At 45.2% G+C, this 14,752-nt stretch overlaps 1 protein-coding gene across 1 annotated transcript in view; it reads left to right on the top strand.

Annotated features, from left to right (window-relative positions):
• Positions 1–4,516: 4,516 nt before the first annotated feature.
• LOC115179231 (guanine nucleotide exchange factor DBS-like) overlaps positions 4,517–14,752 on the top strand; it is a 65,572-nt gene continuing 55,336 nt past the window's right edge. The window contains exon 1 of the mRNA XM_029740623.1: positions 4,517–4,765. Within this exon, the coding sequence (XP_029596483.1) occupies positions 4,588–4,765 (178 nt within the window). The 5' untranslated portion in view covers positions 4,517–4,587. The remainder of the gene's footprint in view (positions 4,766–14,752) is intronic.

Here is a 14,752-nt window from a genome sequence, read left to right as displayed (position 1 = left end):
GACCATTGCTATTCAAATTTCTGGGATGCTTACACAGCCCTACCCGGCCCTCCTTTCGGCAAATCTGACCACGATTCCATCTTGCTCTTCCCATCCTATAGGCAGAAACTCAAACAGGAAGTGCCTGTGCTTCGTACTATTCAACGCTGGTCTGACCAATCGGAATCCACGCTTCAAGATTGTTTTGATCACGTGGACTGGGATATGTTCCAGAAAGCGTGCGAAAAATAATCTAGACGCATACACGGATACAGTGACTGAGTTCATAAGGAAGTGTATAGGAGATGTAGTACCCACTGTGACTATTAAAACCTACCCTAACCAGAAACCGTGGATAGATGGTAGCATTCGAGCAAAACTGAAAGCGCGAACCACCACATTTAACAATAGCAAGGCGACTGGTAATATGGCAGAATATAAACAGTGTAGTTATTCACTCCGCAGGGCAATCAAGGAAGCTAAACATCAGAATAGAGAAAGTAGAGTCGCAATTCAATGGCTCAGACACAAGACGTATGTGGCAGGGACTACAGACAATCACGGACAACAAAAGAAAAACCAGCCACGTTGCCGAGACCGACGTCTTGCTTCCGGACAGGCTAAACACTTTCTTTGCACGCTTTGAGGATAACACAGTGCCACCGACACAGCCCGCTACCAAGTACTGTGGGCTCTCCTTCTCCGTGGACGACGTGAGTAAAACATTTAAATGTATTAACCCTCGCAGGGCTGCCGGTCCAGACGGCATCCCTAGCCGCGTCCTCAGAGCATGCTCAGACCAGCTGGCTGGTGTGTTTACAGGCATATTCATATTGAACCATATTCCCCACATGGTTCAAGATGGCCACCATTGTTCCTGTACCCAAGAAGGCAGAGGTAACTGAACGTAATGACTATCACCCCGTAGCACTCACCTCTGTCATCATGAAGTGCTTTGAGAGACTAGTTAAGGATCATATCACCTCTACCTTACCTGCCGCCCTAGACCCACTTCAATTTTCTTACCGCCACAATAGATCCACAGACGATGCAATTGCCATCACTCTGCACACTACCCTATCCCATCTGGACAAGAGGAATATCTATGTAAGAATGCTGTTCATTAACTGTAACTCAGCATTCAACACCATAGTACCCTCCAAGCTCATCAATAAGCTTGAGGCCCTGGGTCTGAACCCTGCCCTGTGCAACTGTGTCCTGGACTTCCTGACGGGCCGCCCCCAGGTGGTGATGGTAGGAAATATCACCTCCCCTCCGCTGATCCTCAACACTGGGGCCCCACAAGGGTGCTTGCTCAGCCCCCTCCTGTACTCCCTGTTCACCCATGAATGCATGGCCAAGCACACCGCCAACTCAATCATGAAGTTTGCAGAAGACACAACAGCAGTAGGCTTGATTACAAACAACGACGAGACAGCCTATAGGGAGGAGGTGAGGGCACTCGGAGTGTGGTGTCAGGAAAACAACCTCTCACTCAACGTCAACAAAACAAAGGAGATGATCGTGGACTTCAGGAAACAGCAAAGGGAGCACCCCCCTATCCACATCGACGGGACCTTTTTCTATTCTGGTTAGAGCCAGTTTGCGCTGTTCTGTGAAGGGAGTAGTACACAGCGTTGTACGAGATCTCCAGTTTCTTGGCAATTTCTCACATGGAATAGCCTTCATTTTTCAGAACAAGAATAGACTGACGAATTTCAGAAGAAAGTGCTTTGTTTCTGGCTAGTTTGAGCCTGTAATCGAACCCATAAAATGCTGATGCTCCAGATACTCAACTAGTCTAAAGAAGGCCAGTTTATTGCTTCTTTAATCAGAACAACATTTTTTAGCTGTGCTAACATAATTGCTAAATTGTTTTCTAATGACCAATTAGCCTTTTAAAATTATGAACTTGGATTAGCTAACACAACGTGCCATTGGAACACAGTAGTGATGGTTGCTGATAATGGGCCTATGTAGATATTCCATAAAACATTAGCCATTTCCAGCTACAATTGTAATTTACAACATTAACAATGTCTACACTGTATTTCTGATCAATTTGATGTTATTTTAATGGACAAAAAAGTAGCTTTTCTTTCAAAAACAAGGACATTTCTAAGTGACCCCAAACGTTTGAACGGTAGTGTACATATGGGGCGGCAGGTAGCCTAGAGGTTAGAGCGTTGGACTAGTAACCGAAAGGTTGCAAGATCAAATCCCCGAGCGATAAGGTAAAAATCTGTCGTTCTGACCCTGAACACTGTTCCTAGGCCGTCATTGTAAATAAGAATTTGTTCTTAACTGACTTACCTAGTTAAATAAAGGTCAAATAAATAAAACATATGAGATGAGTAATGCCAGATATGTAAGCATTATTAAGTGAATGAGAGAGTATAGAAAACAGTATATACATATGAGATGAGTAATGCCAGATATGTAAACATTATTAAGTGAATGAGAGAGTATAGAAAACAGTATATACATATGAGATGAGTAATGCCAGATATGTAAGCATTATTAAGTGAATGAGAGAGTATAGAACACAGTATATACATATGAGATGAGTAATGCCAGATATGTAAACATTATTAAGTGAATGAGAGAGTATAGAAAACAGTATATACATATGAGATGAGTAATGCCAGATATGTAAACATTTATTAAAGTGACTAGTGTTCCATTATTAAAGTGGCCAGTGGTTACAAGTCTATGTATATAGGGCAGCAGCCTCTAAGGTGCTAGTGGTGGCTGTTTAACAGTCTGATGGCCTTGAGATAGAAGCTGTTTTTCAGTCTCTCGGTTCCAGCTTTGATGCACCTGTACTGACCTCGCCTTCTGGATGATAGCGGGGTGAACAGGCAGTGGCTCGGGTGGTTGATGTCCTTGATGATCTTTTTGGCCTTCCTGTGACATCGGGTACTGTAGGTGTCCTGGAGGGCGGGTAGTTTAGCCCCTGGTAATGTGTTGTGCAGACCTCACTACCCTCTGGAGAGCCTTGTGGTTGTGGGTGGTGCAGTTGCCGTACCAGGCGGTGACACAGCCCGACAGGATGCTTTCAATGCAACAGTTTTCACGTGCGCTAACATAATTGCAAAAGGGTTTTCTAATGATCAATTAGCCTTTTAAAATGAGAAACTTGGATTAGCTAACACAACGTGCCATTGGAACACAGGAGTGATGGTTGCTGATAATGGGCCTCTGTACAACTATGTAGATATTCCATAAAAAATCAGCCGTTTTCAGCTACAATAGTCATTTATAATATTAACAATGTCTGAATGGTAGTTTATATACAGGTTTTTTTCTATGCTATTCTACTGTATCCCCTCTGTATCCGTTCCACTCTGACATCGCTCGTCCATATGTATATAGTCTTAATTGATTCCTACTTAGATTTGTGTGTATTGGGTATATGTTGTGTAATTTGCTAGATATTACTGCACTGTCGGAGCTAGAAGCACAAGCATTTTGCTACACCCGCAATAACATCTGCTAATCACGTGCATGTGGCCAATAAAATATTATTTGATTTAATGGATAACCTCTCTGGAACCACCCTGTGAAGAGCTGAAACCGTTGTAGAGGTCAACATGCTGAGAGTATTTCCTATAGTGTTGTAGTTACAACTACTGGCCTCCATTCACAAGCTTTGTACACTAGATAGTCTCTGTTGTGTGTGTGTGATTGGCTCAGGATGGCAGTTAGCAATTTCTGCTGCTGGTCTAAGAAGAGAAGAGACAGAGCTGTAGGAGCACTCAGGTCAGTGATTCTGCTGCTGGTCTGAGACAGAGCTGTAGGAGCATTCAGGTCAGTGATTCTGCTGCTGGTCTGAGACAGAGCTGTAGGAGCACTCAGGTCAGTGATTCTGCTGCTGGTCTGAGACAGAGCTGTAGGAGCACTCAGGTCAGTGATTCTGCTGCTGGTCTGAGACAGAGCTGCAGGAGCGTTCAGGTCAGTGACCCGAGGTCAGTGGTTCTGTGAGTGGCAGTGGAATATTCCTTTTTGGTTTGTTTCAGGTTAGTAATGTTCAAGTGTTAACGTCACGTTGGAAGACTGATTCGTTGTGTTTGTGTTCTATGATTCAGGTGGCTCTGTTGGTTGGGACAGGGGTTCTTGTAAAAGCACTAGTGTGGGTTGGTTTCCTGTAGGTGCTGGTACTGTGTTTTGTTTCAGCCTCCCTGTCAGAATACTCTTTATTGTGAGTAACTGAGTAAGAGATGGATACAATGTGACTGGAACCTTACAGGAGTCTTGTTGTGTGGTTAGGGTGGAGAGGTCTGTTTCTGTTGCACTGTAGCTGAGTAAGGCAGTCAGGTAAGTCCAGCTCAATGGCAGAAGTGAAACCGTGTGTGTGTGTGTGTGGTGTTTGTGTGTGTGTTGAGGCGTAGCTCTCAAAGGTAAAAAAAACTCAGAGAGAGGACACACAAGGCGAAGTGGAGAGAAAGACCGACAAAGCGTTCAGTGCGACTCATTTTTACTGCAGCTGTTTGGAAGGTGGGAGATGGAGGGAGGGAGAGAATGAGGGAGGGAGGGACATCATAATAGAGAGGTGTGAAGAGAGGGATGACAGAGCTGCACTGGTTCATATCGTTGTGACAGGTGGTGATGAGGACGGGAGAGAGTGATGAGAATATGAAGGAAAAAGAGGAGAAGCTGGGAGAGAGGGATGAGATGGAGGTGCGTTTGCAGTCCAGCGGACACAGAGGAGGAGGATGTGTCCACATCTCTCTGGAGGAAGTGAAGAGCTTCTACCGGTTCTCACAGAGCTGTCAGCGGCTGCATAGTGAGTGTGTGTGTGTGTGTCATGCGTAGCTAACTCTTACTCTCACTGCTTTGAGACAGTGGTGACAGTGTGTTTGAGTGAGCCTCTGTGTGTTCACTGTGCACCTCTGTGTACTGTACTGTGTGTTCACTGTGCACCTCTGTGTACTGTACTGTGTGTTCACCGTGCACCTCTGTGTACTGTACTGTGTGTGTATTACCCAGCGTTGTATGTTTACAGTGTTAAAGGGTCTGTTCAGCCACCCACCAGAGTGTAATAACATACAGTACATAACCTTGTAATGCTTGGTGGAGTTTCTCATCATGGCACTAATAAGCACTGACTTAAACATCCGCCTATTGGTCAACTCTGAAGTGATGCGTTACTGGATGAGGCTGATGTGTGTTCTATGTGCCAGGAAGCAGGAACTACATGTTGTGTTTGAGACGTTCGTCTCCTTTTCACTGTAGTCCGTTTTATTGCACAAGGCAAGCTGTCAGGAACTATTGTGTTCAGTGGTAATTGTTAAATGGTTATATCCTTATTTGCTCAGGGTGTTGCTGAATATGCGTAGGAAAGGATCATGGGAGTCAGTGTTAATCCAAGCCCCAGCTGAGTTATACTATTATAAAGTGCATATTTGCCTGAATATTTTGACGTAAAACATTCACCCTGCCTTGGACTACAAAGTCTGTTATATTTTTTTCAGCTTAAGACTTAATTTTAGCCTCATTGATGTGCACCTCAGGGACTTGGATTGCTGTGTCATGCTGTCAGGGAATGGAAGCTATTTAAAGGTATAGTTCAGCCCAAAGCCAAAAGTTTGTCAGATGTTCTTCTACCTCTGAAGCCGTCTGAAGTTGAGCTTCAGAGTTTGCTTTCCACACGCCGTCTACTGGGTAGAACTCGCTAAAGAGAGAATTCTGCAGGCACCCGTCCTAAACAAACAGGAAAGATTGGCACCGTGTTATTGGATGGCATTAGACGGTGCCAATATTTCCACTTCATTTCACAGTCTTTTGTATGCCACTCACATTTCTGCATTCATTTCCCATTGACATCAGTCAGTGGTGGTCGGTGACGGTTTTTATGAGCATGGCCTTATTTCTATTACAGCATATTGGATGACTGTCATTCATATTCCATTCACCCAGTTCAGTGTAACATCGTTAGGTTTAGGCTACTACATGATACTCTAATCTTCCCTGTACCCATCATGAGGTTGCTACAACCTAGCCTATGAATGAAAGTTTACAACATAGGTGCACACAGGTCAAGATGATAATTTTTTGTAATTAAGGTGAGAGACAGTGACACATTCATAACCGCCTTGCACACTCTTGCCTGCATCTAGCTGATCTAGGGCATAGTCATTAGTCCAACAGTTGCAAACAAGAGTTTCTATTGGACAAATTCGGGTATGTTTATCCCCGTTTCATTCCGTTTGCTTCCGTTTTGAGAAACGTTTTTCAACAGAATCGGCGGAATGAATACACCCCTAATCACACGCAAACACAGTTCACTTTCATAGCAGCCACATACAAACATCATTATTACTTTGCTTGTTGTAATTCCTTCTCGCATCTACGTGCTGCCCTCCTCTCACCTTTTCCCTTAGCTTGTGGACTTTAGTGCACAACACATCAGCTGTCTGTGACCAGGCCAAAAAAACTTTCCAAGCCAAAGCTTCTTATCATAACCACTACGCACAGCCTTCATAGTTGTCACCATATTATCTAACGTCATAGTCAACATAGCTAATAGAACTAACACATTAGTAAACCAACTACAATCATGCAGTACAGTGTACAGTCAGCAAGTACTTTCAGCTACACCAGCAGGCTCTGGTGGCAATAAATTCATTAAACCAAAGGCTTACCTTGACTTGGAAGAGTTACAGTGTTGGATAGCCATAGCCAACTAGCTAACATAGAAGCCTTCTCTGTTTGAACCGGGTGTTTGAATAGGCTAATCTAGCTAGCTAGCTAAGTAAGTGAAAGCTAGCTAGCTCTCTCTCTCTCTCTCTCTCTCTCCCTCTCTCTCTTGCTTCTTCTTCATTTTTGAAGAAATGTAATTGTTCAAAACTGTTCAACTATTGTCTTTCTCTCTCTTTATGTCAACTACTCACCGTATTTTATGAACTGCAGTGCTAGCTAGCTGTAGCTTAGTACTGAAAGCATATGTTCATTCTCTGATCCTTTGATTGGGTGGACAAAATGTCAGTTCATGCTGCAAGAGCTCTGACAGGTTGGAAGATGTCCTCCGGAAGTCATCATAATTACTGTGTAAGTCTATGGAAGGGGGTGAGAACCATGAGCCTTTTAGGTTATGTATTGAAGTCAATGTATCCAGAGGAGGACGGAAGCTAGCTGTCCTCCAGCTACACCATGGCGCTAACCTACAGAGAGCTGTTGAGGCTACTATAGACCTTCTTGTCAAAGCAGTGTGTTTTAATCAATTATTTGGTGACACATATTTAGTATAGTTTTATTAAAAAATTATAGGTTTTTTAATGTTTCACTTTTTATTTTTATGAAATTCACTGAGGAGGAGGGTCTTCCCCTTTCTCCTCTGAGGAGCCTCCACTGACATCCATGCATGGTTTACTTAAAAGTCAGTTTCAAGTGTGGATCTAAAGGTAGCATTCAGCCCTAACAACACGCTATGGGCCGGTTTCCCAGACAGAATTAAGGCCTGGATTAGAAATCTTCAGGACCCGTATTTATCTGTGTCCAGAAAACTGTCCGATACATTTTCCACCACTTTTGTTCTGTTACACCTCAATCCCATGACCATGATTCCTAGTCATTTATATTTCAGTTTCCTTTTCATCCCATAGAACACCCTCTCTATCTGTCAGTGTAGATTTCAGTTTCCTCGTCCCAGCAGTGACCCTTCCCTGACCTCTGAACCTCACTGTGACCCCTCTGTAGCGCTCTGCAGCGTCAGCAACTCTAGATACTGAACAGCCCAGGCCCAGACACTGACACATAGGCTACCCCCTTCCTGTCCTATCCTTTATCCAACTCATGATACTCGAGTCCAGTGTAGACTGTTGTGTGCGTCCTTTGGTATTGTGCTTGTGAAAGACTGGATATGTTTTTGACTCAGCTACAGTAATGTGATGATGCTTTCTCTGTCAGACTTGGGTAAGATTTCAGTGTTTGTCTTGCTAAGAAGTGGCATGGATAATGGTGTTTCTTTTGTCTGTGCCTGATTGGATGCTATCGATGTTTCTTTATGATTGAGCAGGGCGTGTGCAATAGGTGTTACATTAGGTTGACTGAATTGTCTGTGAAACGTTCAGATGAATCATTGTCCACCACGAAGGCTTGTCTGATTGTTTTGGCTGTGCTCTTCTCTACCTCTATCCTGTTCTCTTTCTGTTTGTTGTTCCCTCCCTTGCTTTTCCCTTCCATCTTGTCCGCCATCTGTTCTTCCATCCCTCCTTTCCCAAGTGGTCTGTCTTTCAGTGTAGTCGTATACTTATCCCCACAGCTGGTAATCCCAGGTGTGTCAGGCTATTGATAGTTCAACATTTATCATGTATAAAACACTATGATTATTTCATCATTATCCCAAATATGTGTTACGACGCCCAGGTTCCGAGTAAGATAGCTTGATAAGAACGAACACACACACACACACACACACACACACACACACACACACACACACACACACACACAAGCCTGCCTGCCCTGGCAGCACCACCCAGGCTGCTGGTGAGGCGGACGTGACTGGGAGTGGGCAGGAACAAGCAAATTGGCCTTAATGACCGTCTGGCATTCTGAACTGATGCACATAGAGTGACAGAGAAGGATATAGGGATATAGAGATGTTGAGAAACAGAGAGACGGAGACAGGGAGCCACTCCCTTTGGTAAACAAATACACATACAGTGTCAGAGAAAGGAAATATGAAAGATTGGTTGTTGTTCTCTTGTACTATAAATGATCTCAAAAGCAACATTTAGTTTTTAGGTGTTTTCCTGTCCGCTGATTTCACAACTAAACTAGAGACAAGTCTAATCCTTTATTGACTCAGTGGATGGTCTATTGTCTTATGAGTCCTACATGTCCCAGTGTTCCCTCTCTAGAAATCCCCCAGAGATCACGTCAGCTCTCAGGTGGCTGTTCTCTTACACCTTCACAGATCCCACAGGCCTCAAGTCACACCTCAATGTTTCTTTTCCTGGTAAGTTTATGGGGGGAGGGAACAAATGGTGTTTGAATAAAGAGACGGGGAAAGCCCGGCATAAACAGTCAGTCAGAGCAGTTAGTCTGGGTCCAGTCTCCACCATGCCCCCCAGACCCACTGTTTCATCTCAGGCCACTAAAAGGACCAATACATGTTTATCAACAACAACAATTACTTCCTTCAACTGAACAGGCCTGCCAACGGTCAGCACTAATCTCATGTCATCAGTCACGTTATAAATGAAAAGTTGATATTAACCGCCTAGATCACGTCAGACTCATTCCAGGGAAGGCTGAGTGACTGCAGGTTTTCACTCCTCCCTTGTACTTGATTGATTGAGTAGTAAGGAACTCCCCTCACCTGGTTGTCTAGGTCTTAGTTGAAAGGTAAAAACCTAAAACCTGCAGAAACCTGGCCCTCCACGGAATGAGTTTGACACCTGTGGCCTAAGTACTAAGCTCAGTTGTCAACAAGTTCCACCCAGAATAAAAATAGTATGTTTGACCCTTGGATTACTTCAGACAGGTCGATTTCCCTCACCCACAGCACCAGCTTCTGTCTCACACATAATGTACACACAAACACACACTTCACAGTTGTTTCAGAGACCCGCCTGGACCCCACCCATAACACTAACATCAAGTCATGTTAATTATACCTGGCTCCAGCTGCTGTTAGTCTGTATTTAGTTCCATCAGTCAACAACAAGACAATCAATCCTTATTATTCAAATCAACACAAACGATTCAGAAGGAAGCTGCATCACACAGAGTGCAGGCCAGGCATGGGTCACTACTAAGTTGCCTAACAATCTGTTTCTTGGAAATGAAATGCTGACAGGTCTGTTGTGCCCCATGCCCTGTGAATAAGACACCTCATGTGTCCCAGATCAATCCAGCAGCCACAGGAAACTGTCCGTTTATAAACTACCACTTCCTTTCCTAGAGTCAGCGTTCAGTGTCACACAGATCACACACTGTCCCTGTCCACTTCCCATCTTCTGCCCTGGATTTCATATCAGTTATTAGGTCAGTTTAGATATATGAGATGAGACGCACCCCTACAGTGGGACCATGTGACAGGAAGGCTGTCAGCCATCCCATAATACAGTAGAACAGCTGACAGGCTGAATCTCCATATGCTTCCTGGTTCCTGGGACTGTCCCGGCAGTCTATTTTCATCACTACGCCGGCAGAGAGACAATGTAAAAGGATTTGGATCAGACACACTTGGAGTGCTTCCCAAGTGGCACCCTATTCCCTTTATAGTGCACAACATTTGACCCCCAATATAGGGACTAGGGAGCTATTTGGGATGCAAGCTTGTTTACTCCTGAGTCTGTCCCTGTTGACTGACATCAGATGTGTTTGACTAATTACTGTGGGGCCTGGATTGATGTCTTTCAAAAGTAATTGAAGTGATGCATATTTATGCCTAGCAATAACTCAGATAGCATTACCTATGTTATTGGCATGTTTATTATAATGTTGTGTAACAGGAGGTAGATAAGTATTGGGGAAGGGACGGGGAAAAGATTGAAAGGGAGGGATGGAGTGGCCCTGGGGCAGAGAGACAGACGGTAACAGGTAAAATGACCCTTTTATTTTATCCCATGAAACCACAGTCATCTGTCTGCTGTAGTCTGGGAGCCAGAACCAGCCTGACAAGAGAGGCTAGGGTGCTGGTACTACTCTGTCTCTAGATATATCGGACTGTGGGAGTCTATAGGACACATGAAACCAATTCATTTTATCGTTCTAACCCCATCGTCCCTCATCTCTAATCTCTCAGTCAATTCAGTTTTTACATTCAATGAAAAACCTAATGCCACTTTGTCTGAATACTGCCTGGGATTATACAACATCCTGTATGTAGAGGGGTCTCCTAGTCTGTTCTGTATTCTGTTCTGTATTCTATGTAGAAACATGTAGCACTGTCAGATACATAACTTCATCACTATGTGGCCATCTCATAAAGGACCACAATGACAATATACATAGAACTAAAGAGGAAGTACATGACTCTGTCCTCTCCACCATGGCCAGATAGATGGTTGTCTCCTATGTCTGGGTGGGTGGATGTCTGGGTGGATGGATGTCTGGGTGGATGGATGTCTGGGTGGATGGATGTCTGGGTGGATGGATGTCTGGGTGGATGTCTGGGTGGATGGATGTCTGGGTGGATGGATGTCTGGGTGGATGTCTGGGTGGATGGATGTCTGGGTGGATGTCTGGGTGGATGTCTGGATGGATGTAGCGTGAGTGGATGGGGGGGGGGGGGTCTGTGTAGTGAGTTAAGGGGATTTCACACAGTGCTGTCTGTGTGTAACCATCTCAGCTAGAGTCTCGTATAACTTCCCGAGGAGATTAGCCCACTGCTTCACTATCTCACTAGCTGTGATCCATGAGTCATGCACCAAGTCCCTCTGGACTTTTATGTCAAGGAGAGGCTCAGCAGATAGGACCACTGGCAATTAACACTGACCGTAAACATTCTGCATTTCACATTTTCTAGCGGTTTGCCTCATTGACAGTAAAAGTATCAAAACTCTGTAGATCTATGGCTAAGTACACACACACACAGACACACACCACACAGACACACGCACTTCACATGGGGGGTCAGGAGACAACAGCTGCGTGTGACGAGAGGTCAATGTCAGGGGTCCAGATCACCTGGTGTCTAGAACAGAGCTGGTAAAAGGGAAGACTGGGAGAGAAATCTACAAGCTCCTCCCTTCTTTCTCTCTCTCGCCCCCTCCTCTTCACACCCCCCTCGTCACCCCCTTCTCTCCCTCCCTCCAATGTGCCCTCTGTTTCATCAAGGTTTTGCTGTCCTCCTATTTTCACTACAACACATGTTTTCCTCTCTGTAGTGTCCAGGGTAACAGACAGATGGTGTGTGTGTGTGAGGGAGGGATGGTGTGTGTGAGGGAGGGATGGTGTGTGTGAGGGAGGGATGGTGTGTGTGAGGGAGGGATGGTGTGTGTGAGGGACAGGGAGGGAAAGTGTGGAACTGTAAAGATTTGTGTGTTTTTCCTCTGAATACAAACCTATTGGTTTATTCAGTCCCAGCAGTAATGGCTCTCTTCTGTTTGCCTGCTCTCTGTGTGGCACACTGGGTCCCTTGCCCTCCTCCTGTGTGTGTGTGTGTGTGTGTGTGTGTGTGTGTGTGTGTGTGTGTGTGTGTGTGTGTGTGTGTGAATGCTAATATGCACTGAGGGTACAAAACATTAGGAACACCTCCCTAATATTGAGTTGAACCCCCTTTTGCCCTCAGAACAGCCTCAATTCTACAGGGCATGGAGTCTACAAGGTGTCAAAAGCATTCCACAGGAATGCTGGGCCATGTTGACTCCAATGCTTCCCACAGTTGTCAAGTTGGCTGTATGTCCTTTGTGTGGTGAACCGTTGTTGATACACACTGGAAACAGTTGAGCGTGAAAAACCCAACAGCATTTCAGTTCTTAACCCACTCAAACCGGTGTGCCTGTACTACCATACCCCGTTCAAAGGCACTTCAGTCTTTTGTCTCCAGGCTTGTCTCCAGGCTTAAAAATCCTTCTTTAACCTGTCTCGTCTCCTTCATCTACACTGATTTGAAGTGGATTTAACATGTGGCGTCAATAAGGGATCATAGCTTTCACCTGGTCAGTCTATGTCATGGAAAGTGTTTTGTACTCTGTGTCGGTACCATTGACTTGCGTTGGATTTGTGACACAAATGCAAAAAAGTTAGCATTTGAAACAGTGGCCTTGTAAACAAAAGCAAAGCATGGGTTTCTGTCATACCTGGTCCATAGACTGCTTATACAGTAAGAAAACCAATATGTCATTTGGGTGAACCATCCCTTTAACAATGGATGTGGGGATTCTTTAAATAGCAGGAACAGCACCGCCTAGTGGTCAGAACCAGGTAATATCAGGATGTAGGATGGGAAATAAACCTAACAAATACAATTACTAATTTCTCTGAACAAGGAAAACCCCCCACAAAGTTCACTGGGAAGACATTACATAGGATGAAGAAACAGAACTCCATACTACTTGTCAGACACAGAACTGATACTAAATACTCGTTGTTGAGGTGGGATTGGTGTGGGGGGTCCGTGGATGGCTTTTGACCCCTTTTGGATTCCTAAACCACCCGTTTTAGGGTTTGGGATTAAGGTTAAGTTAAGGGTTAGGGGTTAGGGAATTGTTTGGTCCCCACAAGGATAGTAAAACAAACGTGTGTGTGTGTGTGTGTGTGTGTGTGTGTGTGTGTGTGTGTGTGTGTGTGTGTGTGTGAGACAGATCTAGGATCAGCTTAACACAAAACTGACCCTAGATCAGTGGGGGCAACATCCCTCTCCATATCTCTGACTGCATAAAAGGCCAGTAAATGTCATAGGTGGTATTGAGCTGGAGGCGGTCCCATACAGGCAGCTGCTCTGTGACATCATCACTCAGGCCCTGGCTCCTGATTGGCTGAGGGGTATCAGACAGAGAGGGGTACTCCAGAGGGCTGTGTGAGGGACGATGGCTTTGGTACCAACCACATTCTGTCTGTCACTCGTCTTTATCTCCCCTTGATCTGATCCCAGACCAGCTTACACACCGATTATAGATGTGTGAGGTGCACATGTATAGGCTTATCTGAGGGAATTACATCTGGTTGCTCTCTCTTTCCCCCTCCCTTCCTCCGTCTCTCTCTCTCTCTCTCCGTCCCTCTGTGTCTGTCTATTTCTCTCTCTCTGAGTCGTTTGTTTACGCTCTTTCAGTACCTGGGAGAGAGGGATCAGTGGGAGGTGTAATCTGAAACAACACAGTCTGGCTGAGTGTGTGTGTGTGTGTGTGTGTATATGGAGACAGAGGGGGAGGGATGGGAGTGTGGTGAGTGTGTGTGTGTGCCGCCCAGCGACGGAGTGTTCAGTGTACGGCTGAAGTCTCAGCACTCAGGCTGTGGAGGAATGGACTGCTGTCGCTCACACGACCGCTTATTCTGAGAGTGTGTGTGTTTGGGAGTGTGTGTGTTTGGGAGTGTGTGTGTGTTCTCCCGGAGGGAGAGGGGGGACAGGATGGCCCTCAACCGAGTGTCCCTGCTCTGCCATGACATCACCAGGATGTGGCTGCAACTCAACTTGATAACAGGTAAGGTGTGTGTGTGTGGGGGGGGGGGGGGGGGGGGGGGGGGCAGGGAGGCGGTGTTTGTGACTGAACGGTATTGTCAGAGATGAGGAAGTTCTACTTCAGTTTAATGCACTTTTTTTTTACACTTTATTTTAGCTTTGTTGTCATTCAGTGTGGAACATCTAAATGTGTCCCTCCCTCTTGCAAAAATACTCTATTTGCATAAATGGAAATAGTGTACCAGCAGTTAATTGGTATCTGGTTACTAACAATCTTCAACTCCCAATGACTGTGTTTGTTGCCCTGTGCCAAGCAATCAGGACTAGATTCTAGTAAATGTTAAACAAGAGAATTTGAATGAAAACACCCCCCCCATATATTTTACAAAGTGGCTGTTTTAATTTGCATGCCTGTGCACACCCAGGCCGTTGCTCAGTGAGAGTCTCTTGTCTCTGTTTCTCCACTGCCGGATGGACAGGCTTTGGCATAAAGTGGGTTTAAACTCACCCGAGCCCCTCAACACCGAACCTTCGCAGTTGGCACCTCAGGTGTCACCCTCACTGCCACGTCACATGGAAGAGTCACCCTCACTACGGAGGAGTCTTCGCTCTCTACCAATCTGCCAATCTGGATGGCTTGGTCATAACATGGGCAGCACCAGCAGGAATCTGTGCCACGTTGTCATGCCAACACTTTCA

Source organism: Salmo trutta, chromosome 39 (assembly GCF_901001165.1).
Source record: "Salmo trutta chromosome 39, fSalTru1.1, whole genome shotgun sequence".
In the NCBI taxonomy this organism is placed as follows: domain Eukaryota; kingdom Metazoa; phylum Chordata; class Actinopteri; order Salmoniformes; family Salmonidae; genus Salmo; species Salmo trutta.
Note: the sequence above shows the minus strand (reverse complement) of the source record. Positions and strands in the feature narration are given on the sequence as shown.